This window comes from Gobius niger (genome assembly GCF_951799975.1).
Source record: "Gobius niger genome assembly, chromosome: 8".
In the NCBI taxonomy this organism is placed as follows: Eukaryota; Metazoa; Chordata; class Actinopteri; order Gobiiformes; family Gobiidae; genus Gobius; species Gobius niger.
The window spans coordinates 27998738-28023540 of NC_136859.1; the positions used below are offsets into that span (position 1 = coordinate 27998738).

Sequence of the window (24803 nt, forward strand, 5' to 3'; positions counted from 1 at the left end):
AAGTGAGGGGATGGTATCTCTGTCCAGATGTAACGTGTGGTGATATGTCTGTGTTGTGTCTGGTTTGTGCTAATACTGAAGCTTTTCTTTAAAAGGTCTGGTCTAGGTGTATAAGATTGCCATGGGTCTACATTAAGCCACCAGGATCTACATAAAGGCTACACATTATTTCAACAGAGTGCATGAGCATTTAACTGTGAGCTGTGAAATAGCTGCAGAGAAACACATCTCCAGAATCCAGAATCTTGATGAGGGAAATCCACCCCGACACGAGGAGAACAGGAAAAGTCCACAGGGAAAGGGTCAGCCAGGCCATGGAATTGACCCCGAACCTTCTTGATTAAATCATCATCAACAAATAGACTTGCTGATCAAAGCCAAGACTGTGGCATAAACAACATGAGTCTGAGGCACTCATGCCGGTAGAAAAGGTTTTTAAACATTTGTTTTAACATGGAAAGACAAACCCGTTTCATCGTTAAGGTGTGAGGTGAGAGTATAGTGCCACCATTAACAATAATGAAATGAAGGGCTGACACAAAAAGATCATTACAATGATAAACTTTCTGACTTCTCCTGCTTAAAACCTATTAAGTCAGAAGGTGGATTTCCCTCATCATGATTCTGGATTCTGGAGATGTGTTTCTCTGCAGCCATTTCACAGTTCGAAACAGGTTTGGAACCACCATCAAGGGTTTCGGTCACATGACCTTGTCTCAGTCATGGGGGCCATTTTGAAGACTTCGACCATTCAAAAGATGGATTATGTTGGTTTGATGAATGGTTAATTTGATGGAAACAGTCCGTATCATGTATCAGTTGAAACCCCTGGATAGGCTGTATCGTGGTGATCTGAAAGAACTGGTGGCAGCTGTGGCTATGAAGGGTCTTTCCACCACAAAGTGCAGAGCAAGACCAAACTGCAATGGGTCAAAAAGTAAACAAACTTTTGCTGTCACGAGTATTGTGTAAGAAATGACGGTAATGATGCGATGCTGAGTCAAAGTTTGTGCAAATGCCGATTCCAGGGGTCACTTTAAACCCTTGCATCTTCATGTACTGTGACATCTGCATGTGTTTGGTCTGATTCATTTATACCAATCATTTTCGGCAAATTTATTAAAAGTGTATAGTCACCAGAGTGTGTAAGCACGGTGGAGTATTAAGGTCAGACTCCGCCGTTGGGTTTTTATCACTTGTAGATAAAATGCAAATGCACTAGTCAGAGTGTATTGAGGCATGATCACAATCCACTCAAAATTAGGATATTGAAGCCATACAGTGATCCTGCACTGCAGAGGAAATACTTCCATGCTGATGCAAACCAGTACAAAAGGGGTTAGTGTGCGCTAATAGGAGCCGGAAAGGAAGAGGGTGAGCCTTGTAATCCCTGAGGTTGTGGGCCTCCCTGGGCGGTGTCCTCAATCCTCCCCAAGACCATCACACAATCCCCTCTGGCAGCGATACTTTTAACATGGCTTACAACCACAAAGACAATACAACTTAAGATCTTCTCAAGACGAAACATTGAGAAAGCCATGCGACTACAAACACGGAACGCTTGTCTTTTAAGCTAGCGCATTAGATAACTGATGCTCTGAAATATGAATGGAGAAGGAGGACTTGAAGCTATCACCGTGATTAATTCTCAGTGTGGTTGCGTTCAAGGACACTGAGGGCGAGGCATGACAAGATTGATTTTTTTTTTGGGGGGGGGGGGGGGGGGGTTTGCAGTGCAGAAGCTAAATTGAAGGCAATGGGGAATACTGGCAAAAATATGACCAACAGTTTAGTTTAGTTTTGTTCAGCAGTTCTCGGGAGCACCGACATGGGGTATTTCCACTGTTAAAGATCAAGGACATATGTAGGGCAAACCTAATCTCTCCTTTGTGCCAATTCCTTTGATGACACCAGTATTGGCATGCACATAGTGTTCAGTTGGTGGTTTTCTGATTTCAAAATATGATCATATAATTCCAGATAGGGGGAAAGAGACTCCATCAATGCAAGTTTGGATTCTGTTTTTTCTGATTGATTACAAAGTTAAAGAAAAGGAAAAGTGTATATGAGCAGAGACGCATTTAACTTCATAAGGACACACACACACACACACACACACACACACAGTAAAATAATCTAAATATGCGCTACATTGTGTGACCAGTTGACATGGGCAAAACTAGTCAGAAAAGCAGCTTGGTTTACAGCTTCCCTTCGACTGGCTGCGTAGTTGTTTCTAAGGCGATGACAACAATGTAAAAACAGATGAAGAAACACATGAGGAATTCAGAGGCTAGTCACCAGCATCATCACTCCTTCCAGTGCACGCCTCGCCCGCTGCTCTCACAAACAAACTCCAGGCTCTACCGTGCAATCCCTTTATTACCCATAAACATCTTAAATAAACTTAGATCCAGCTAAGTTTTTACAATACAGAAAAGGCACTGCTTAAAATACAAAGACGTGTTATTCTTGCTGTACAGTTACATACAATAGAAATGTATTCGGACTTTAAATGCAACACATGCGAGTACGGTAGTAGAAAGGGAACGCCGCGCTGTAAGTCAGTCGGGCCTGTATGCGTTGACCTGTCGATAAACGTGTCCTTGCGCGTGGAAGGTGAGCAGTATCAGGAGCCGCCGTCCTCTTTCTCCTCGCTGTGAGTGCTGAGCTGTGTCCTTCTGTGACTCAAGATGGCCGCCCAGAGTCGACACAGCATGCCCCCTCTGAAAGAAGAGGAAACGTGGAATGACACTTCATGACATGCACTTTACCTTAAAATGTACGCAGGATTTTTTTTTTCTTAATTCAACTGCATCAGTGTTTGTTTTCTCATCTTAATAAATCCTTCCCGTAGTCCCTCTAGGGGTAATACAAGTGTTAATGGGATGATTGGGGGGTCTTTCATCTCCCCCTGGTGTCACCACAATTGCAACTTTGCTGCACCGGGTCGGAGTCACCAATACACACCAATAGAAACACAACGAAGAGGCTAACAGGCTAACAGGCAAAGCTAACTGCGGGCTAGCACCAATCAAACCGTATTTAGAGCCAAGTTTGAGTGAAAAAAAATGTTTCTATTGTGTAACTGGATGTACAATATCCCTCTCTCCCTTTGTCTTTTCTGTCAGAGTAGTATTTACGCTCACGGACAATTAATGAGTAAAAAAACGCAACATCTGCAGTGGCGCTTATTGCCTCTAGTGGCATGAGTGTTACTTTGTACTGCTTTAAAATCCAGAAATACTGAATACATCATTATATGGTCACTGATTCTGCCTGACTGGCTCTGTGAGGTAAACGGGCAGCGGCAGCTCACCTTATGCCACTATACGTCAGATCTTCCCTGCAGGCCAAGCCGAGCAGAACATCTAAGGAGAACTCGTGAGACAGCAGCTACAGAAAACAGCACAGTGAGTGAAGCAAGGAGTGGGCCCTACAGTATACTCATACATTCATCACTAATCCCTACCTTGTCAATAGAGTCTTTATCCACAGGGACGGACTTGAGCCAGCGAACCATAGCCCTCGCCTCAGGAGAAGAGTTGTTCAGGGGAGTTGAAATGTCATCCACTGTTTAGACACAAAGGACGTTAAAGAACTAGACAGTGGTAAAATCATTATCCAAACAGAAGAGTCAAGTTTGAGCACATCCGAGTCAACTCGAGCCTGCAGACAAGGAGTGGCAGGGATTCACTGTTCAAGTGTGGAGAAACGCAATCACCACAAGTGGCTCTGAGTAACGCAGAAGCAATCTAGACCGTGTTACACCTCGAGTTATTAATTTTGAAATGTGTCAACGATGGATTAACTAGAAAACTGAAGGTGTGATTCATTCACCCACTTTGCACGTGAATGTTAGATGAGTGACCGGAAGGGCCATAGACACAGATTGGCTAAACACCATTAAGTATCTAGAGCAGTGTTTTTCAACCTTATTTGAGCCAAGGCTCATTTATTTCATCGAAAAAATCACGAGGCACACCACCAGCAGAAAATTTAACTCTGTAGCCTATATTCAGTCGTTCTCATCAAAGTGTCTTGAATAGGAACACTGTATAGTCTCACTAGCCACAATACCTCAATGCATCACTAATTCTCTTGTCTCAAAGAAATTAACTACCTGATATGGAAGAGTATTATATGGTTACTCTGCCGATCAGACAGCACAGACACTCGAAAACGGTGCATTATGTGTGGCTAATAATGCATTTGTTTTCAAAAAACCAACTAGGTGAAATTGGATAATTTCCCAAGGCACACCAGACAATATCTCACGGCACACTAGTGTGCCACGGCACAGTGGTTGAAAAACACTGCTCTAGAGAGAATGAATAATGCATAAAATGGTCAGATGAATCCGGCACCTGAAAATCCACCATAAAAGAAAAGGTAGTAGTTTAAAATGAAATATTAGCAAGTGATCACTGTGAGGTACATTTGTAGAATAGAGAATATCATTTTCATTTAATATATTTGCAAGTATTAGTTTGTCTGCATAGTCAGTTGACAAATATATAATGATTTGCTGGCTTGTGCATTCGAGCTCCTCCTCACTGTTGATGTCTGAACACACTGAACATCCTTATCTTTTTACCAGGAGTGTTGACTGTTGAGCTCTTCAGTGCCTCTATCTGCTCCTGTTTACTCTGGAGGGAGTTTCTCAGTAACTCCTGGTACTCTCTCTCCTTCTCACTCAGCTGCCTCAGAAGTCTGCAACACAGACAGCAAGAGCTGTTGACTCAGCAAAAATCACTGTATTTCTTAATGTTAATCACCACCTTATCTTCAATGGAGGAAGAAGAATACACACTGGAGCTGTGGGATTATAATTAGGTTAATCTACCTGCTTGTCTCTAGCCGCAGCTCCTTCAAAGACTCGCTGAGGGGACAGTTCGTGTCTAAAGGGGGGCTGGGGATCCCATTGGGAGCTGAGGGCTGGTAGTCAAACTGCACCCCCTGCAGGCCAGGAATGCTTATTATCGGAGTATCTAGGTCTGAAGGAAGATCCTCAGGACTGCTGCTGTCCTCACCCTCAAACGAAGACTGTAACTGCAGTTTCAGATCTGTAATAAATACAGGCAAAATATTAAGATGATGCCAACTGAAAATGTATTTTGAAAAAAATGTTTTGACCGCATAATTCAAAATGCAGCGAATAAACAAGACAACTGTTCCGCCAAACCAATAAATGTTGTTAGCAAAGTGGGAACAGAAAGCCTTTTTCAAGAAAAGGTCCACAGAGATCTATTTTGCTCTATTGAAATGTCCTTCGCCAGTTTGTCTCAGAGTCTCTATTCAAATGTACAGTATGCTGATTATATAGTAATACAGTAAATACATGGTGAAACGTTACACAAGCAGCAAACTAGTGGTGTGACCTAATAAAAGCAGTAGGTGTTTATATGGCAGGTAAAAAAAAAACAGCCTGGCTGCACATCATGAAGATGGGTCCCTGAGCGCCGGCCCACGCTGGCAACTCACTGCTCCTACAGGTCGCCCCAGCGGCATTGAGGATGGGTCAAATGCAGAGAATGAATTTCCCTACGGGGATTAATAAAGTATACCTTAACCTTAACCAAATGTTGATATTCCTGGGCTTGTTTAAAATACTCCTTGTTATTGCAGTAGTCCTGTTTGTAGTAGGATTAAGCATTTAGCCAATATACTTGGAGAATTTCCCTCAACAAGCACACCATACATTTTAGCCATCCCGTGGTGATTTTAAAGCGTCACTGTCAGTTTTCCTCAGTACCTGGCAGGAGAACCGTTATGGCGTCCTGTACAGCCTGTCTCAGCAGATTGTCCAAAGCAAACATCCAATGAGGCTTCACCTGTTGCTGTCTCAGGACTTTTTTCACCTACAGACACAGAGGAGAGGAAAAAAATCAAAACAATGTTCTCCTCAAATGCTGCCAGTTGTGACCTGCCGTGCACTCCCACTTACCGCATCCTGGAAGCCGAAGAGCACCACCTGCAGGCTGTTCAGGGGTACTTTTTCCGAGATCAGCTTTTTCCGGAGGTTCAGGAGGCCAGTAGTCAGCTGCCTCCGGTCTGGGGAGCGGATGTTGTTTCGCAAGCAGCTAATAAGATCATTGATGTCGTCAGCAGAAAGGAACGGCCCATCCCCATTCTATGAAGATGAAAAGATCTACATTTTAACATGGACGTTTTATTGGCAAAGTCAGCAAGTTTATTCCCTGCCAATGTTTTGCCTCACCATATTAGGCTGCTTCAGAGAAAAAGGGAAGGAAAACAAGAACATAGTCTGACTGAAGCTATTTTTACTGAATGAGACCAGTATTTATGGAGCAACATTGGTTACTATGGGGCAATCGAGCAACAGATTACCCTACTTGGTACCTATTATTTTTTTGCTTTTACCACTACTCATGGATGAAAAAAATACTTGTTTAATAATATGCAAATAATGTGCTATTTAGGCCAACTTGGATGGTTAGATACATAGTTTGACAGTTAGTAATTGTAATATATTCTCAAAAATGTCTGCCACAAAATACAGTGCATAATATCGCAATGCTTGTTAAATACATAACAAGACATAGATATATAGGTTTATGGTGGTGTGAATGACCTGAAGCCCAGACTCCTGGATGTTGCTGACCACCAGGCTGATGTAGTCGGTCAGGACCCTGTACAGAGTTGCTCTCCTCTCACTGTCCTTCCTCAGCATGAACAGACCCACACTCTCCCCTGTGGAGCAGGGGCTGCTCAAGTCAGTTGGAGTGTCATCGGGAATCCTGGACAATAGAATCAAATTATGGAAACACTTGACAGCAGAAGCCACTTATGGACATACTAGTGGCCAGTGTTGGGGAGAATACTTTGAAATTGTATTAAGTTACAGAATCCTGAAAACTTGCCTTAAAATGTATTTAGTAATGTATTCCACTACTTTGTCCAATCAGAGTACTGTATTCTGATTACTTACGGCGTATGATTAAAAACATGCCGCTACACTTGTTACATCAACTGTTATGATCTTATTTGTCACAAATTCAGAATGCATGAAAGCATTTTGTAAATGCCCAAATAACATAGAGCTATGAATATATTATGAATATGAAACTGAAATTTAATTATTAATTAACTGCAATACATCCCTTTGATACTCGGAAAGTAACTGTATTCTAAATACCCTCAAATGAGAGAGTAACTTCACCAGAATACAGTTACACAGACTGAGTATTCTAAATATGTATTCTAAATACATGTATTTAGTTACTCTCCAACGTTGCTACTGGCAAACAATACAATGCACAAACCATTTAAAAGCTTTGTATACACTTTCGGTGTTTGTGCACTCAGTTGTAAAGAAGCCCTTTAATAAAACTTCAGTTTATTTACGAGCTACTTTTCAGAGCTACTCAGCACCATGTATCTTGACACCATGTGTCAAGATACAATGATTTAAAAGACTGGCATCAGTGCACTGCATAAACAGGAAACCATTGCTTTGTCACCTGCCACCACACTGCGTGTTTGTTCTTCAACAATAAGGTGATGCCTGCACAATTAAGCTCAATCATGAAAAGCTTCACGTTTACTCACGACAGGAAGCTGCTGGTGCTTGTGGGACTGTCTGAGATTTCATCGACTTTGAGGTAGGACATGCTTCTCCTGAGGTCCAGAGAACAGGACAGGTCCACAAAGCCAGAGTAGGAATCCTCAACATCCTCTACTTGGATGGACACGGGCACAGAAAGGCTCCTCTGGTAGTCAGCTGAGAGCGCAACAAGATGGTGGTCAAATAAAATACTTACATGGATCAAAGCATAACACAAATGAGCCTCACAAGCGGAGAGAGCATCAGTAACTTCATGCTCTAGAGACGCTCTCTGTTTCTTCCTCTGGGACTTGAGGAAGGTGTCTGCCAGCAGCTCTGTGGAGGTCGCTCTGTCGTCTGGATTAGGATCAAAACATCTCATGATGAAGCCTTTGGCCCCGTCAGACATGCACTCCGGGACCTTGGGGTGGATCTTAAACATGCCGACCTCAAGAGGACAGAAAACATACACAACTGTAATAACAGTATGACACGATATGTATGTGATCGTAACAGCATTCAGATTAAAATTACAATTGGGAGCGAAATGTCGGATGCTTTTAGGGCATTTCTGAAGTGGGGTTTCTAAATGATGTATGTCCTGGTGCTCAGTATTAGGTGCATTATTGCAGCCAACGCAAAATGTTACTCTAGAGCTCCATCATCACTTGAAATCGATGGATAAAGTTGCTAAACCAGACCTCGCTGCATCATTACCTTAAACATGGCTGCCTGTGGACTTCCCAGCTCATGAAATGGCGTTTTGCCTGTTGCCATTTCGATGATGGTGCACCCCAGGGACCAGATGTCAGCTGGTTTCCCATAACCCCGAGGTCCCTGGTCTATGATCTCCGGAGCCATGTACTGAAGTGTTCCTAGAAATGAAATCCGTAAGTTCGCCACTTAGCATACAAGTACACTGCCCAAAGGCTGACCACTGTTTACTGTGACCGTCTCACCAGCAAATGTCTCAGTACAAGGGTTGATTCCTGCCAATCTTTTTGACGTCCCAAAGTCAGAAATCTTAAGAACTCCGCTGTAAGTGTTTATAAGGACGTTGTCCCCCTGTTGAAAGGATAAAGAACATGGAAAAACCTCACAGGATTGCTCATTCACTTCTACAATGGCATTCAAATGAAAAAAAACTTGAAAACAAAATTACATATTGCCACTGTATGAATTTTAAAACTGTGTTTGGGTTGTGCAGTGTTCAGAGTTAGGTTACCTTTATGTCCCTGTGTACAATCTGGTTGTCATGAAGATATTTCAGTCCTTCCAGGATCTGCTTGGTGTAGAATATAACGGTTGCCTCATTGTCTTTGAGCGGACCCCATTTGGAGCGTAACAGGGAGGACAAGCTTCCTACAGGAACAAAAATTAAAGATTCATGCCAATATTGCACAAGTACAGGATGGATGCACCATAAGTAGTTTCTAGCCACTTTTGAGAAACTGAGTTCATCAGTTTTACTAGTAAATGACTTTAAGTAATCAGAAAATTACTACTAAATTACTTATTTAATTGTGTATCCGTTTACCAAGTTAAAGTGAATAATGTAACAATTTTGTGAAAGTCACTTCATATCATTAAGGGAATAAGCTTATTCTTTTCAGTATTTATATTGCACAATAAACGTACAGAAATTGCAGTATTTGTGTGGGATGAGATGAATCTGCAACCAACATTACAGCTACAATCCCACAAGTTTGTCTTTACACACTCTTGCATTTTCTTTTGCTGTGTGTGCTTTGAATCATCTGGAAAACAGCACATTACAAATGTACTGTTTTTTTTTTTTTTTTACATTTCTTTTCTATAACAAATAAAAGCTCACAAGTGTGGGGTCACTTAATGTCCATATTTTTGAAAGAAAAGCACTTCTGCACCAAATGATACCCCTGCAGCCAAATTGACCACTGCGGCTGTACGACGCGCAATATGTGGCGGCCGGTGTTGATTCAGAGGCGGTGCGCCACAGTTTAGTCAATGTGTGGGAAACACTGTGTTTCATAGAGAGCCTCTTGACTTTTTCATTTGTTTGCTGGTTCAAGGGTTTGTCTGTAAAAGATAAAAAATAAACTGCAAAACAATGTCAAAATCTGCTCTAAAATCAATAGAGTTATACAAAGAGACCTACAGTCCCTATGGGAAGACTGTGGGTCATATACTGCATGTGACCAGAATCTCCTATTGTTTTTATGTACGAAGCCTCTCCATGCTCATGCCTCCGGGACATCGTTTTTATGTATGTTTTTGGAAATCTGATTATTTCTCCAACTCTTGTGTCCCCCCTGTCACTGAACTGTTGAATTCTGAAGGGAGTGTGTTTATCAAGTAACATAGACCTTTTGAAATGTACCCTATTTTTATTGTTATGGACAATAATTGCTCTCTTGAGCATCTACTCTTGTCTGAACTGTTGGGAGTGACACAGTGAGTGACTGTGATGTGTTTGTGCAATGTTCTGTTATGAGGTTTGCTACAAATTAATTGCCCTTTCGGACCAATAAAGTTTTCTGAATCTGAGTCTGGTTCAACTAGGATTTTTTCTCGTCGATTGTGCAACATGAAACATAAAACATATAACACGTAAGCTATAAGGCTATAAAGGCATGCGTAAGAAGATTACATTGAAACAATGGTAAAGACAACAACAATGTGAGTGCATTCACAGATGTGCAGGTGCATTAAGTGATAGCAGCAGATCTGTGGACAGACCACGTAGTGCAACAGAGCAGTGCAAATGGCTGGAACAGGTTATTATGTTCATGAGTTTGATACAGAGTTTTGATATATTTTATTTCGAGCTACACAACACAGACACAAAAGAGAGAGAAAAAATAATAATATACTAGCTTGAAAAGGAGTGGGAAGAAGACAAGCTTATTGACTCCCACCCCAAGAGTTATTGGGTCTTTTTATCGTTCATTAGTCTGATGGTGGAGGGGAAAAAACTGTTGATGTGGCAGGAGATATGGGTCTGGATGGACTGTAGCCTCCTGCCTCAGTTTAGCTACAGGCTGCACCCATTCTCTGTCACAATAAACCTGCTATAGTCCTACTACAGCAGGCTGAGTAGCCAACAACAACGATACATTTAATACAAGCCCAAGGAAAGCTGTGACTCTATTTTTGGTTGGGTTTTCTATGTTTATCTAATTAACATTAGAGTGAAGTTTTAAATATACGTTTTAGTTTTGGTGAATGAAATCAGTTGATGGCTAGTAACTTAATGTCAAGCCCTGCATGCAATCACAGACTTGTGGGATTGTAGTTATTATACCGTACTTCCTGTGCATTTATGGTGCAATTTAAATACTGGAAAGAATAAGATCTCATTCCCTCAATGAGATGCAGTGACTTTCACAAAATTGCACAGTAAAATTAGTTTATTATTGAGTGGAAAAAGAAAAGAATGAATAAACATAATATTTTAGTGTCTCAACATTTGAGTGGGTTATGCTAGCCCAGTTTGCAGCAGGCCACTTCACACCCACTTCCTGTATATGACACTCATCAGTGCAACGCAGACTTCCTTAACGTTCTACCCATGTATTCCCAAAGACTACATACCTCCAGGGACCTCTTCCATGAAGATCTTGATGAAGCCATCTTGACTGACCGAGCCCAAATACTGAACTATGTTTCTGTGCTTGAGTCTTTTATGCAGAGCTATCTCTTCATGAAGAGGCTGGGAATATCTGAAGATAAAACAACATAAGACTTTATTGATCTCACAAGTGTGACTGGAACAGTGTTCATTCACTCATGCTGCGAATTCACGCTTAATTCACTCATTGCGGCTTTTACAGAACATCTTCCACCACCACAAAATGTTCCATAAACATCAACGCTCTGGAGATTTTACTGAAATCCAAAGATACATCTATCCCTCATGAGACACGTAAAACCACTGGCATTCGCATGTGTTCAAAGATTCAAAATACATTCCTAATTTGGACAAGAATTCCACAAGAATCAGAAGGATTTGAAGCGCCTTACGTGCTGTCCTTCTCTGGGATTTCCTTGATGGCGATGCGGACTTGGTTGCTCAGGTCCCTCCCAGCGTACACCACTCCGTACGTGCCCTTTCCCAGCACCACCTTGTCTCCGTTCTCGTTGGTCTCGTAGATGTACTACAGGAACACACAGAATGAATGAGGGGTCTGTGGACGGGGTGCTCCATGCAATAAGAGGAATTTGACAAGCAAACAGTGATGCATACAACAGAAATACAGCTGTAGTTTGACCAGAGAGATATTTATATAAGGAATTCAACATTGTTATTAAAGGTGCATTATGCGACTTTTTATGAAGAAAAAAAGTTGATGTTTGTGTGTATTTGACGTTGAAGTGACCCAGCGGCTGTATGAGTGGTCAGCACGACGCCAATTACTTTCATGGTGTTTGGAAGGTTTTCACTGCTAACGGACCCTCTCACCAGAAAACCTACAAAACAATTGATCCTGAAGCATTGTAGAGACCACCGTGGTAAAAAGTAAAGGCGTAGTTCTGACCACTAATACAGCCAATGGGTCACAGTAGGTCAAATACGCACAAATATCTACTTTTTTGTTTTGCATAAAAAGTCGCATAATGCACCTTAAAGTAATAAGTTATAATAGAAAAGATAAAATGAATAAATTAACTCCAAGTATTCTCATTATACACTGTTAGAGGATAACATTATATCGCTATTTATCACACTGGGTCAAGCTGTAAAGTCGTACTGTCTCTGTCATAGCCTTGTGGTGCTCTGGCGCCACTTTGCTTGCATATCAGTGTGACGCTCTGAGAGGGTATGTATCCCTTTTCTGTGGAAGCATAGACAGACTTGAATGGTAGGACTAGCGCAATGTCTCGAGTTCATGTCTCCACGTCCCGCACCGATGGTAAATAAACTTCTCCTGTATGTAATTCAGATTAGATGTTTGTTTTTGTTTCTAAGTCATTTACAAAAAATGAGTTAGCTTTCTTCTTACATAGACTGTGAGTAAGAAAAACAACATAATAGTAAGTCATATAAACTTACTATCATGTTGTAGAATGTTCATGTGTGGTTTATGCAGGATTTCTACAAGGAATGCCACAGCACCAGAGCCACATTTGACACAAACATAATTGTGTGTTTGGGTTCTTGAACATTATTAATAGCACTTAAACATAGGAAAGATTTTCCTGACTAATTCTGGCCAATAACAGGAAGTAAAGTCTGTTAACTGGTATCCACAGAAAGATGTTCATGTTTCGTAAACAAGATGTTCTCACTGAGCAGGGTGACTGTAACTTTACCTCTAGGATTCCATTATTCTGAGGGTTGAGGACTGGATCCGGGTTGACGGCCAGCTGCAGCAGAGAGTTCACCAGTTCACAGAAGCTACAGGAAAGACAAATATAGTATTGATACAGTAATAGGAGGACATACAACATTTGCACAATACAGTCTGAAGTTGTGGAGTGTGGGATGTAGGTCGAAAGTCCTGATCCGGGGTATTTCCTTAAAGGCGGTAGAGGAAATATGACTCATATTGATTACATAAGACTTGGCAAAGGCAAAGGAACATTACCATTGTCTTTGCCTCAGTGAGCCTTAAAATCGCAAATTGCGCAAAATGTTTTCAACAATTGTTAATCATGTGTGTTTGCGTATTTATTTCAGAAAAAGCAGAATTATATGTTTAACAGGAATTTCAGACATCCTAAAAATGTAAACAGCCAAAACAGGTATAATCCTTATTCAGGTGTTTGTCCTCCTTTAGGGTGGTCTTTGTCTTTGTTCAGTCCTAATTATGTCTTGGTATAGATCTTGTAGTACCACTGTATGTAGTTCACTTTCACAATGTAGTGTTTATGACTGGCTCTCAGTCAACAGTAATTGTACACTCACTCACCCTTTGCAATGGGCCTCAGAGGGGAAGCAGAGCTGGAAGTCATCGTAGTTGTAGTGGACGTAAAGGAAGCAACTGCGCTCATCTATTTTTGAAGCACTGACGAGAAAGAGAAGTATCATTCACCCTTTACAGAACTTCGGCCCAATGTCTTTTCTACATAATACTTTGGTAATTGTTATTGTTATCATGACTCTTCCATTCTACCTGACTCCCCGGATTGCAGAGGCTGGGAAAGTCCATTGATGCAAGCCTTTCTGCGGAAACATTATGGTCACATTGTTAATCCTATCTCATAAAAGGCACGTTGTGATAACACCATGGGGAAAGGGATTAAGGGAATGGACAAGCCAGAGTCATTCAACCATAAATCAACACGAGAATGACATCCTTTTACCTTCAGGGGCGAGATGTGTCTCAACTGGACGGTGCGGCTTTCGTCCTCCTCGTTCACACATACTACGGCCGGCTGGAGAAGTTTGCTTGGTTCGAGGATAAGCACCTAGACACAGAATTCGATTTACAATGTGAACCACTTTTAAGAGTTTACACTGGACACCAATGGCAATGATGTTCGCGTTACTGGGCAGCGGTCTTTGGAGATGGTGGGTTTGCAGATCTGCAGGAGGAGCTCCATCCAGAGGTCCATGGTCTCCTCTTTTGGCGTCCTCACCTCGGGCAACTTTGCAAACTGACGGTACAGGATGTAGGTCTCCATGATGGACGCTATGAACCTGGGAGAAAGACATGTGGCGAGAGATTTTTAAACCAAAAACATCATTGTCCCTCCTGTTCATGTTTACCAAATAAAAACAACATAATGAAGCTGTAGTTTATGAAGCCTGGATAGATTAACACGAGATGATAATGCTGCTGAATGCGTCTTACCACATGGGTGCTTTCAATCTGTACAATTTCTCCGAAGCTTCGATGACTTTTCTGGGCTCCTTGATCAAAATGTTAGCCCCCAGGTAGAAACCCACGTCCCAGTAGTCCTTCATCTTCTCCAGGCTGCCCTTTCGCCCGAGCAGAGTGTTAATGGTCACTCCTGTAGACCAAAGAATATGATACAGAAGGATTTTACCGAAATATACTGTATAAACCTGAAAGTCCCTAAACACATTCATTGGGTTAGACGTCGGAAACCCTAATTGACCCCTTAACCCCCATCTGCACCGAGCATGTTTTGTCTGCTGCTTCCCAAATTTAAAAACTTGGAAATAAATAAGCGTCTAAATAGCAACAAAAAAATGCTGAAAACGAAGATGAAAACACAACAAAAACAGCCACAAAAAAGCAATAGAAATGTGACAAAAGTGCCACAAAATGTCATACAAAAAAGGGACGACAACACGGCAACCACGTGAGAACATAGATCCGCTAAGATCATTTTTTTAGGTCTTAGCTTTCAAATGAGGCATTACACTGGCCTAAAGACTTCAGAAGATTTAGGTAATGCTGAACTGGAGAAGATGCACTTGGATAAGGCAGGGGGTAAGAGGTTAAAACAAAGTGCGAGGGCATAAAATGTTGTGTTCATGCTTGCATACATTCTCACCACATATGTTTAATAGCCTACATAAATGCAACTAATTTATTCAGGCAAATAATTAACTTAAAATGAGGAAGATGCATGACTAATTGCAATTGAAATCAGTATTTGAATGGTCAAAATTGGCAATATATAATGTTCTCGGCAAACAACAAAACAACCCATCGCCCATCTGCTAACCTGCTGAAAGTGTTTGTGATTCCTGTGCTAGTTTATCAGTTCATATTTGCATTATTGTTTCTGGACATGTCTAAAACGTGCGCTGTGAATTGCATCTCAAATGAGTTACCTATTTTGCGCAGCTCAATGGAAGTATCAAATTCATGACCAGCCGCCATCAGGAGCACCACATTGTTGATGCCCGAGTGAAGAGTGGGCTCCGTCTCAAACGCTTTGCCATACCTTTAAGTGAAACATAGAAGTATTAGTGCATTGGTGCGGCTGCAGCAGAATTCAGCGTCTTCTTTACCAGTAGCTGGCCTGGTCTCTGCTCTGGTGGTCCGTGAACTCCGAGCTCATGAACATGTCTTTGTAAATGCGTCCGCACAGGCAGTAGACGTCCGACGCCACCTTCCCTCCCGACTCCACCAGGGGCAGGATGCACTTTAAGGCCTTGGCTCGGTCTCCCGGGTGGTTTCTCCTGGGGAAGACAGATCAGATGGCAATGGGACGCGCCTGGAACCCAACCTCATGTATATTATACCCACGCTGGGCGCCAACAAAGGAATGAAAGACGTGACTGACACACAAAGAGCAGCCATTATGATATTTTAATTAGATCTCGGCAGGTACCTGTTCAAAGCAAAGATGTAGTGAAACTTGATATTCTGGTGTCTTGCCACGAGGCACATTGGCAGGTTGTTTAAGGTCTCGACTAGGTTGATCATGGAGTCGTAGTCCTGAAAACAAAACGAGAAACAGTCGGGTCGTTAATCTGAAATGCAGCGCCTCATAGAAGCGCATAAACAGGTACAGTGTTATTTTTGGTAATGATCAAACGTATACGCTGCAGGGCTTTGACACAAATCTGCAGAGCAACCTGGTTTAAACTGTTTTCAAAGCAACAGTGCATGTTTCCATTGGCTGTGTAAGAGGAAAAATGTACATGTTTATAGACACAACATATGTAACTATTCAAAAATATATTATTTGCATTTTTTGAGATTTGGTTCCTCTACTTTTCTTCCAATTAGTACAGTTGTTATTTAGTATGTGTTGATGCCGCTTCCTGAGTCCGATATGTAATTGAATTGAATTTAAGTCTAAATTATGGAAGAATGAAGGAAAAGGCTGACAATGTCGAGCGACAATACTGAAGTACCACAATATACTGCTTAATACGACAAATCAATTTACAGTACGCAAATCTAGTACTTATATCCAAATCCATTTTGAACAGAATCTATAAACCCTTGGTAAATACAGCAAAGTATAAGGACAAAGTCAAATTCAATATCTTTAATTTTGCTGACATAGCTTAAAGACTAATTCTCTGGGGCAAACTCCCCCAAAGTCGCATAGTTACACAAGCATCTTCGAAGTATAAGTAGCTCTCTCTTGGTTTTGTTTTGTAAAAGTGGCTCACCAGGTAAAAAGGTTGGAGATCGCTGCCCTAAGCCCTGATCCTAACCTTAACTCTAACCCACTGATGCGGGGGCGGCAAGTAGCAGGTTAAGCCCTAATCCTGAGCATCTTGTGTCTTATTACATTATATACCTCCAAAGTACTAATGTACATTATTCCACTGTGTATGTACTACATATTTGTACAAGTTATTACACATCGTTACCAAGCAGATTGCGTTGGACTAAATGTAGGGAAATTTAGTGTAAAATAAAGTGAAACCTATTTATTTTATTTCAGATAAAGGAGGAACAGTGCCCGCTGTGGCGTGTTCATTAACATGCACTGTCCTGACCAAATTAACCAATAATTAAATAAATAAATGTCAGGATTCATCACACATTGAGAAGAGTGGTTCGAAAACATATTGGACATTGCAGTTAAAGAATCAAGAAAATAGAAAAAGAGTCATCAGTCCCATCATAATAGGAAATCCTTGCCGAAAATAATTTCAAAAAGCATTGTCCTAAAAAATAAACTCTTAATTTGCATGGACTGACTCCCCATCTCCCAATGCCCACCTGGAAGTCTCTATAGGACAGCAGCAGGTTCATGACGATGTCGGGCGTGAGCAGGTCCACACTGTCCAGTCGAGCCTCTATCCTCTTCAGCTCCTCGCTCAGAGCCTGCCCTCGGAAACGCTCCCGGGCCTGTCGGATGTCGTGCCTGATCGACTCCCTGAAGTACTCACTGCAATGACACAACAGTAATACAGTGGTGGGTTCGGCAGGTTTTCGGACCATTTTAGTTTGGCAAAAATAATATTGTTAATCAAGACGTATTATCCCCTCTGCATGTCGCGATGTTATGAAAACTTCTTACCTGGACTGAACTTGCACATTGTTGAGCAGGTGGACGAGCCTCTCCACCAGAGGAGTGAGCAGAGGTTCCAGTTGGAAGGTGGGCTGCATCAGCTCTTTGATGCCGGTCATGATGGTGGTGTCGCAGGCGAACACCTTACCCTGAGGTGACACTACATAGGGGATGAATGTGTAACAGCCACATTGCTCCTGGAGGAAGCACATGGAAAGGTTTAGGTTGTTTGTGCATCCAATCACAGCAGAGTTGTTGGGACATGCCTCCATGCATTAATACAAGTATTAATATGATGTCAAGGGTAGTCGCTCTGATAATGACGACATTAAAGCTAATGGCAAGGTACGGTAAGGCAACTCAATGCACAAGGCATGCTAATGCTGTACATTGCATGTAAAGTTGTCATGTGTGCACAGGAAATGTTAAATGGCTTTGTTTAAGGCTTACACACCACGCTAGGACTTAACAATGCAACTCAGAGAAACTGGCACATAATTGAAGGAACTCGGGTTCTATCTTGTCTTGATATCTCTATGCAGAAAAAAAACATTGTGCAAAGAACATTCTTATGCACAGTAATCACAGGAAAATCATCGCCTGGCCATGTGGCATTTGCTTGGAATGTAAGAGCACAAAAAAGTGCTCCATGTTGCCTCTGAATGAATCTGTTGTCTTTGTTTTTACATATTTTAATAAACAGTTTAAAATAATTCAATGAATAGACTGTATGTTCAGACTTCAGAGTTTGCAGTAAATGGTGTCAAGCCTCTACAGGGAAATGACCTGCAGTGGACACTAAGCTACTGTGGCCTCATAACCAAATCGTTAGGACTCACACTAAAGCACTTGTAAACAAGGCTGTGAACTAATCCTGTGCAGGTAGCTTACTGCAGTTTTTCATGCCACTCCCAAGTCAGGTCACTAGTGGTCAGAGTGACTGTACACACACTTTAGTTAGTTTGCAGACTATATGGAAAATACTGTTCTCTGGAACCATCTTTGGGACAACTACTTCAATGTGTGTACCTTGACCGCTTGCAGGTCACTGTCCTGCTTGTAACAGTACAGGATGATATTGTTGGTCATACTGAAGCTCTCCCTCACTCCCAGGTGATAGAAGAGAGACGGCTGGCAGAAAGTGTCGCTCATCTCCACCACTGCGACATCTGGAAGAGACGTGCAAAACACTTTGTAAGGGCGTAGTCCAGCCGCGGGTCATACCTGTCAGCGTGCCTGCACTTGCCTGAGTTGTAGAAGCTATCCAGAATGTCAGTGGTCCCGAGAGAGATCCGCTCAAACGATATTGTAGTGAAAACGGCGCTCGCGTCCGCGCATGCTTCTTGGACACATTTCAGGGACAGGTTCTCTGCCGTCTGTGGCACCGACGCGTCCTCGTTCACGATGTAGGCTACGGACACAGGTCTCGTTCGAGTCCGTGGAGAGGCGAGCTGTTTGCCGCTAGAGCCGACTTCCAGAGCCAAAGAGTCCTGCCACAAACTTCCAGCAGCAGTTGAGACCCGAACTGGGTCTTTCCTCTTGTGGTCGCGCAGGCTCATGCGCCTCCGCTCCGTTGTATACATTCTGCAAACTTTCTTGATTTAACGCATGTCTCACAGAAAAGTGGGAAAAGACAGTGGAGTTACTGAAATGTCCCAGGTGTCGTCACCGCCTCCTCTCGTTGCGTATCCCGTCAGGGAAGCGCCTACACACGGCCCGCCCTGTTGCTCCGGTGCACACTCCGCCTCCTGACATTCTCGTGAAACATGAGAGAAACCGATACAGCGCCGCTCAGAAACACTCAGCAGAACGCAAAAGTCTGCAGGAGTCACATTGTAGAATTTAAAACTTGAGTAAACAAGAATTGCATTTCAACGGAGGTAATGTCATTTTTAGTTTAGCCATTATGGAGCTGCTAACAAACTATTTCAAATCCTAACCATACACCTACACTTTTTACACGTTGTTCCAAGAGCCGGAGGATAATGTTTGAGTAAACTCATCTTCCTATTTCAACATAAGACATTCCTATTGTGTATATAAGGGATGTAATCATATTTCATCTATTGCTTTATCTCAATTCAAATAAACCTCAAGCACTCAAAATGTCCCACTGGTTTATTTACAGTACAAAAAACATGATTACCAATGCCATGTAGACTGAAATAAAAGTCAGAAATACACACTTCACTGTGAAGGGACACAAATGTAAAGGCTACAACACAAACAAGAACATTTGGTATGTAGGCTAAAGTAACAATAACAGTTACATTCCATACAGTATGTACAATGAACATTGTAATATGTAATAATTATGTAATAATTGTAATAATTTCCAGTCCACCATACTACATTGTCAAGGTCCAAAAAATATACAACTTGATTTATGTGGCACCAGAGGCAGTCTGCTGTAACTGTTTATCAGACTACACACAACCTGAGAAATAGAAGTCCTGTTTGAGACCGCGGTGGCAGGTTTAAGCACAAAGTAATTACAGAGTACGCTAACCAACCATGAATTTGGCAAACTCAATATTCAGAGCTAATCTTCAGTTTCATCATTGTTTGCCTCATCAACTCCCTCGTCCTCATCATCCTCCTCCTGCTGCTTGGAGTCCACCTCGCTGGTGTCAGAAAACTCGTGCAGCAGGACGTACTCTCTGCTGCTGAAGCCAAACTTGAGCACGTCCTTCTCCTTGAGCTCGTAGTAGCGCTGGGCCTCGATGCGCTGGTTGTTCAGGTAGGTGCCATTGCCAGAACCCAAGTCAATGATGTATGGCCTCACCCTGCGGCCAGAGGTGCCATCCTTCCGAGTGTAATCCACCAGTCTGAAAGACAGAATGAGACATTGTCAGCTCAAGTTAATTGTGGGTTTGTGTATTTGTATGTAAGATTTGTCTCAACAGTTCTGTATAATATCAATACTGTTAAAAGATCTCCATTTTGAGACTGCCTCCGTTAAAACATTAATAGACTTGTATACATTTACAGACTAAATGTCCACCGTGGCACAAATTATGTATATTATTATTTTGGCAGAGTGCACTAGGGCTATGTAGATCAATCCAAATACTGATAAAATCAATACCACAGACATGATCAGTTTCATATCGACACCAGAGAGCTAGTATTGATCAATTTTATTTACGTTTTTTTGCCATTTAATTTACGGGATTTGTTGCGTAAACTCATCTGGTCTCTCAAAGATCTTTTTGAGTGTGCATTTTTGCTGGTGCCGTTGCCACACAGCACACCAGTTCATACCAAACGGGCGGCGTGCTTAAATCGAATAACTTGAAGAGTCTTGTTTATAATAAAGGTTACGAGCTGATGATTGGCTCACGTCACTTAAAGGAATAGGCCACCGTTTTTATATACTGAGATATGCTCTTACCTCACTTTAGTCGAGTTAATATATCCCCATCTGGTCTTTGTCCGTGCGCTCTGTCACGCAAACGGAGCACATACGCAGCCTCTCCCACATGTCACATAGCTCCGAAAAAGCTCACGATAGAAGCTACCAAGCTCTTCCACGTGTTCCCTATTTAAATAAAGTTACGTGAAGTGTTTTCATGCAAAGTATATTTACACAGAAATGTAGCATGTCGAAAGACTTCCCCCGCTCACTTCCGTCAATAACCTTTAGGAGTTACTGCGCAGACGTTTTACTCCTCGTATCATTACGCCTCACAATATAGTCCCCCTTTTTATTTGCTTATAAAATCGACATGCTACATTTCTGTGTAAATATACTTCGCATGAAAACACTTCACGTAACTTTATTTAAATAGGGAACACGTGGAAGAGCTTGGTAGCTTCTATCGTGAGCTTTTTTGGAGCTATATGACATGTGGGAGAGGCTGCGTATGTGCTCCGTTTGCCTGACAGAGCGCACGGACAAAGACCAGACGGGGATATATTAACTCGGCTAAAGTGAGGTAAGAACATATCTCAGTATGTAAAAACGGTGGCCTATTCCTTTAAGTGCAGTGTCTGTAAGGATTGTTGAAGTGAGACCAGTTCTAGGATGCGAGTGAAACAATGATTGTTTTTCCGTGTGCAACATTTCTGAATAAATGCCAAAGAATCATGTACTGCCTTGCACAGCTCCAGAGAGCATGGACTTCAGAATGCTAAAATAATATTAGTAATGGCAGGAATCCCTCAAGAAAATGTGCAATTTTACCTGACTGACCAAAATAGTTTCAAATGATGTGTTATTGTCACCTGTACTGGAAGACGGCATGCTGCTTGGAACAGGATGGATGGTCAATGGGGATATCGGCGATTTTTCTCTGCCGTCCTAGTAGATAGGCACTCTGTCTGTGAATGTACATAACTGGGAGAGGTTCATCATTCTTAAAGGGGTACAGCCTCCACCTCCTTTTCGGAATACGGGATTCTGGTGGCTCGTTATATTTGATCACCACTCCTCTGAATGTGTTGGTGTCCTCTGTGAGTGCCCCGGACAGTCCAAAGTTTGGCTTCTCTTTGTCGGCGGGAGGAGCTGTTCCGTTGCTTTCTTCTTCTTCTCCAGGTTGTCCAAATTCTTGTTCGGGGTTTTCCTCGCGCCTCTGACGGTTGTCCCTCCGCCGCTCATCGTGCTGCTGCCGCTCAGCGTGCTGAGAGGCAAACGCATCTCTGTCTCGCCGCCTCTCTCTTCCGCGGTCCCGCTCATGGGTCTGCTCTCTGTCCCGTTCTCTGCCGCGGGACCTGTCTGTCTCCCATTTGCTCCTCCTCTCTTCTCCCTGGTCATTTCTTCTCCTCCTCTCATCACCACCGCCGCGATGTTCATTTCGCTCCTGTTGAGAAAAAAAAAGCAGGTGAAATCAGGCTTTAATATGGAACAAAACCTCAATAGTAACACTAACTGTGTTGTTTTAGCTTTGGTTTTGGTCACTTTTTCATCACATTATTTGTCATCTTCTTAACGCTTTCATGGCTTTCTTGTTGATTTTTTTCGTGTGTTTTCTGGCATGTTATTGTTGCTCTTTTGTCACAATTCTGTCTTTTATTGTAGTTTTTGTTACTTTTTTCCATCATTTTCTGTTGCATTTTCGCCACTTTTTTGTTGCTTTTTTATCACTCTTTAGTCTTGTGTTTATGTTGCTTATTTTATTGCGTTGTTGTTGCTTTTCCGGCACGTTTTTGTCGCTCTTTTGACACTTTTTTGCCTTTAGATTTTAGTGATGCCGAACTGGAGAAAAAGTGCTCGGCTAAGGGGATAAAAACCTCAGTAATATTATCAGTATAGCAAGTTAATATTGTGAGTTTCCTGGTGTTTTCTTAAGAGTAAACAACAAATAATTACATTTCACAGATCAGCCGAAGAGTAGTGATGTGCCGATCGTGTCGAGGTTTCGAAGCGTGTGCCGAGTAATCTAGAGGAGTGTCTATTGAAGCGCGTATCGATGCGTGTGTTGATCACGTGTGTGGCGGCGTTCGAAGCCTCGGGAAGTGGCCGTACACGTGACTAATTCAGGAAATGATTCGCGGGTTTGAAGCGCGATTCAAAACAAAAGTGACATTTTGTGTATTTGGGTTGGACATAAACAAAGTAACACAAGCACATTTTCCATCACAACTCTATAAATTCGCAAATTTAGTCTTTCAGCCCCCACCATTTATTGTAAGCACTCAGCATGTTATGGACCTGTCCCTTTTTAAATCCAGATTAAAGGCTCATCTTTTCAAACTTGCTTTTAAAGGAATAGGCCACCGTTTTTACATACTGATATATGCTCTTACCTCACTTTAGACATGTTTATCCCCGTCTGGTCTTTGTCCGTGCGCACTGTCACGCAAACGGAGCACATACGCAGCCTCTCCCACATGTCACATAGCTCCAAAAAAGCTCACGATAGAAGCTACCAAGCTCTTCCACGTGTTCCCTATTTAAATAAAGTTACGTGAAGTGTTTTCATGCGAAGTATATTTACACAGAAATGTAACATGTCGATTTTATAAGCAGATAAAAAGGGGGACTATATTGTGAGGCGTAATGATACGAGGAGTAAAACGTCCGCGCAGTAACTCCTAAAGGTTATTGACGGAAGTGAGCGGGGGAAGTCTTTAGGAGTTACTGCGCGGACGTTTTACTCCTCGTATCATTACGCCTCACAATATAGTCCCCCTTTTTATCTGCTTATAAAATCGACACGTTACATTTCTGTGTAAATATACTTCGCATGAAAACACTTCACGTAACTTTATTTAAATAGGGAACACGTGGAAGAGCTTGGTAGCTTCTATCGTGAGCTTTTTTGGAGCTATATGACATGTGGGAGAGGCTGCGTATGTGCTCCGTTTGCCTGGCAGAGCGCACGGACAAAGACCAGACGGGGATATATTAACATGTCTAAAGTGAGGTAAGAGCATATATCAGTATGTAAAAACGGTGGCCTATTCCTTTAATACTTAGAGCACACTGAATTGTGTCCAGGTTGTAAACATTTGGTGTGTTTTTAAAAAAAAATGTTTTTATCTTTCTGTGAAGCACTTTGGTCCTCCTGGTGTTGTTGTAAAGTACTATATAAACAAACTTTTACTGATCGATTGATACATTTGTTGTCCACATGATGGCGTAGTGGAGCAAATAAAGCACCTTGATGCTTCGAACCATGTGTGATGCAATTGGCTGTGAGGCTTCAATGCTTCATGGGGCTTCATCTTGCCATCATTACCGAAGAGTCTGATTTCAGAGGTCTTACAAAGAACAAACGGGACACAGGGCATGCTTTCTAAAGGTTATGTATTAATGACCGAAGTGTCATCAGCATTTATTTTTAGTTTATTTCATTGATTTTGACGTAACATTGACTCACGCGTTTTATTGAGACGTCGGTGTCTCGTTGGGGACTGTTCCTTCTGCGTCTGGGAGACCTGCTGCTGCTGCTGGCGGCGGCGGAACCCTGGCCCCTTCCCGAGGTCTGCTCCTTCGTCCTCACGGGAGATCTACAGAACAACGATTAATAACTCGCAGAGAACATATCACTTGTATAGCGTTCTTGTAATCACCTGCTAGCTCTTCTTCTCGGTGGACTGCCGCTGCCGCTGCTGGACCTGGAGCGCCGCGCTCTCTGGGGCCTTACAGGACTCACGTTTTCCTGCTTTATTCTGACTTTAGCCGCCCGTTCGGGGGATTCCCTCCTATGGTGTCGCTTTTCTTTGCTCATTGTGAAGGATTCCGTCGATATAAACTAAACAATCATCGCCGAAAACGAAAATCTTCACAGTGAAAAAAACAACAAACTTCCACTCTTGTTCAGCTCACGTGCTTCCGCTTCCCGTGGTACGTAAATAATTGTCGCCGGCGCGGTTCCTGTGTTGCTGCTGTTGGTTCCTAGCTCATTTTACAAAA

At 42.2% G+C, this 24803-nt stretch overlaps 2 protein-coding genes across 2 annotated transcripts; both read right to left on the reverse strand.

Moving 5' to 3' along the window:
* Positions 1-2577: 2577 nt before the first annotated feature.
* LOC306966949 (mitogen-activated protein kinase kinase kinase 5) lies at positions 2578-19105 on the reverse strand. Its single transcript, XM_079561809.1, has 28 exons — positions 18690-19105; positions 18473-18612; positions 17453-17640; positions 17152-17320; positions 15800-15906; positions 15477-15647; positions 15297-15409; positions 14344-14503; positions 14039-14189; positions 13853-13957; positions 13663-13712; positions 13459-13554; positions 12860-12944; positions 11570-11703; positions 11141-11268; positions 8793-8929; positions 8527-8632; positions 8285-8442; positions 7817-8015; positions 7573-7744; positions 6596-6761; positions 5948-6133; positions 5756-5861; positions 4847-5066; positions 4598-4713; positions 3473-3573; positions 3320-3396; positions 2578-2726 (listed from the first exon to the last, which is right to left on the reverse strand). The coding sequence occupies exons 1-28, from the start codon at positions 19024-19026 to the stop codon at positions 2630-2632; spliced, it is 3975 nt and encodes a 1324-aa protein (XP_079417935.1). The 5' UTR covers positions 19027-19105; the 3' UTR covers positions 2578-2629.
* A 505-nt stretch (positions 19106-19610) lies between these two features.
* On the reverse strand, positions 19611-24728 carry snip1 (Smad nuclear interacting protein). Its single transcript, XM_079560698.1, has 4 exons — positions 24461-24728; positions 24268-24397; positions 21671-22245; positions 19611-20271 (listed from the first exon to the last, which is right to left on the reverse strand). Exons 1-4 carry the CDS (start codon positions 24616-24618, stop codon positions 19986-19988), a joined length of 1149 nt encoding a protein of 382 aa, XP_079416824.1. The 5' UTR covers positions 24619-24728; the 3' UTR covers positions 19611-19985.
* Positions 24729-24803: the final 75 nt, after the last annotated feature.

Excerpts from the sequence above, each read along its gene's own strand:
- LOC306966949 (XM_079561809.1), bottom strand. The coding sequence starts at position 19,026 with ATGTATACAACGGAGCGGAGGCGCATGAGCCTGCGCGACCACAAGAGG. Across the intron at positions 18,613-18,689 it reads GGATAGCTTCTACAACTCAG|ATGTCGCAGTGGTGGAGATG; the intron begins GCAAGTGCAGGC and ends CGTCTCTTCCAG. Across the intron at positions 7,745-7,816 it reads TACTGATGCTCTCTCCGCTT|CTGACTACCAGAGGAGCCTT; the intron begins GTGAGGCTCATT and ends TTGCGCTCTCAG.
- snip1 (XM_079560698.1), bottom strand. The coding sequence starts at position 24,618 with ATGAGCAAAGAAAAGCGACACCATAGGAGGGAATCCCCCGAACGGGCG. Across the intron at positions 24,398-24,460 it reads CCGAGAAGAAGAGCTAGCAG|ATCTCCCGTGAGGACGAAGG; the intron begins GTGATTACAAGA and ends GTTGTTCTGTAG. Across the intron at positions 22,246-24,267 it reads CCGACGTCTCAATAAAACGC|GAGCGAAATGAACATCGCGG; the intron begins GTGAGTCAATGT and ends TTTTCTCAACAG.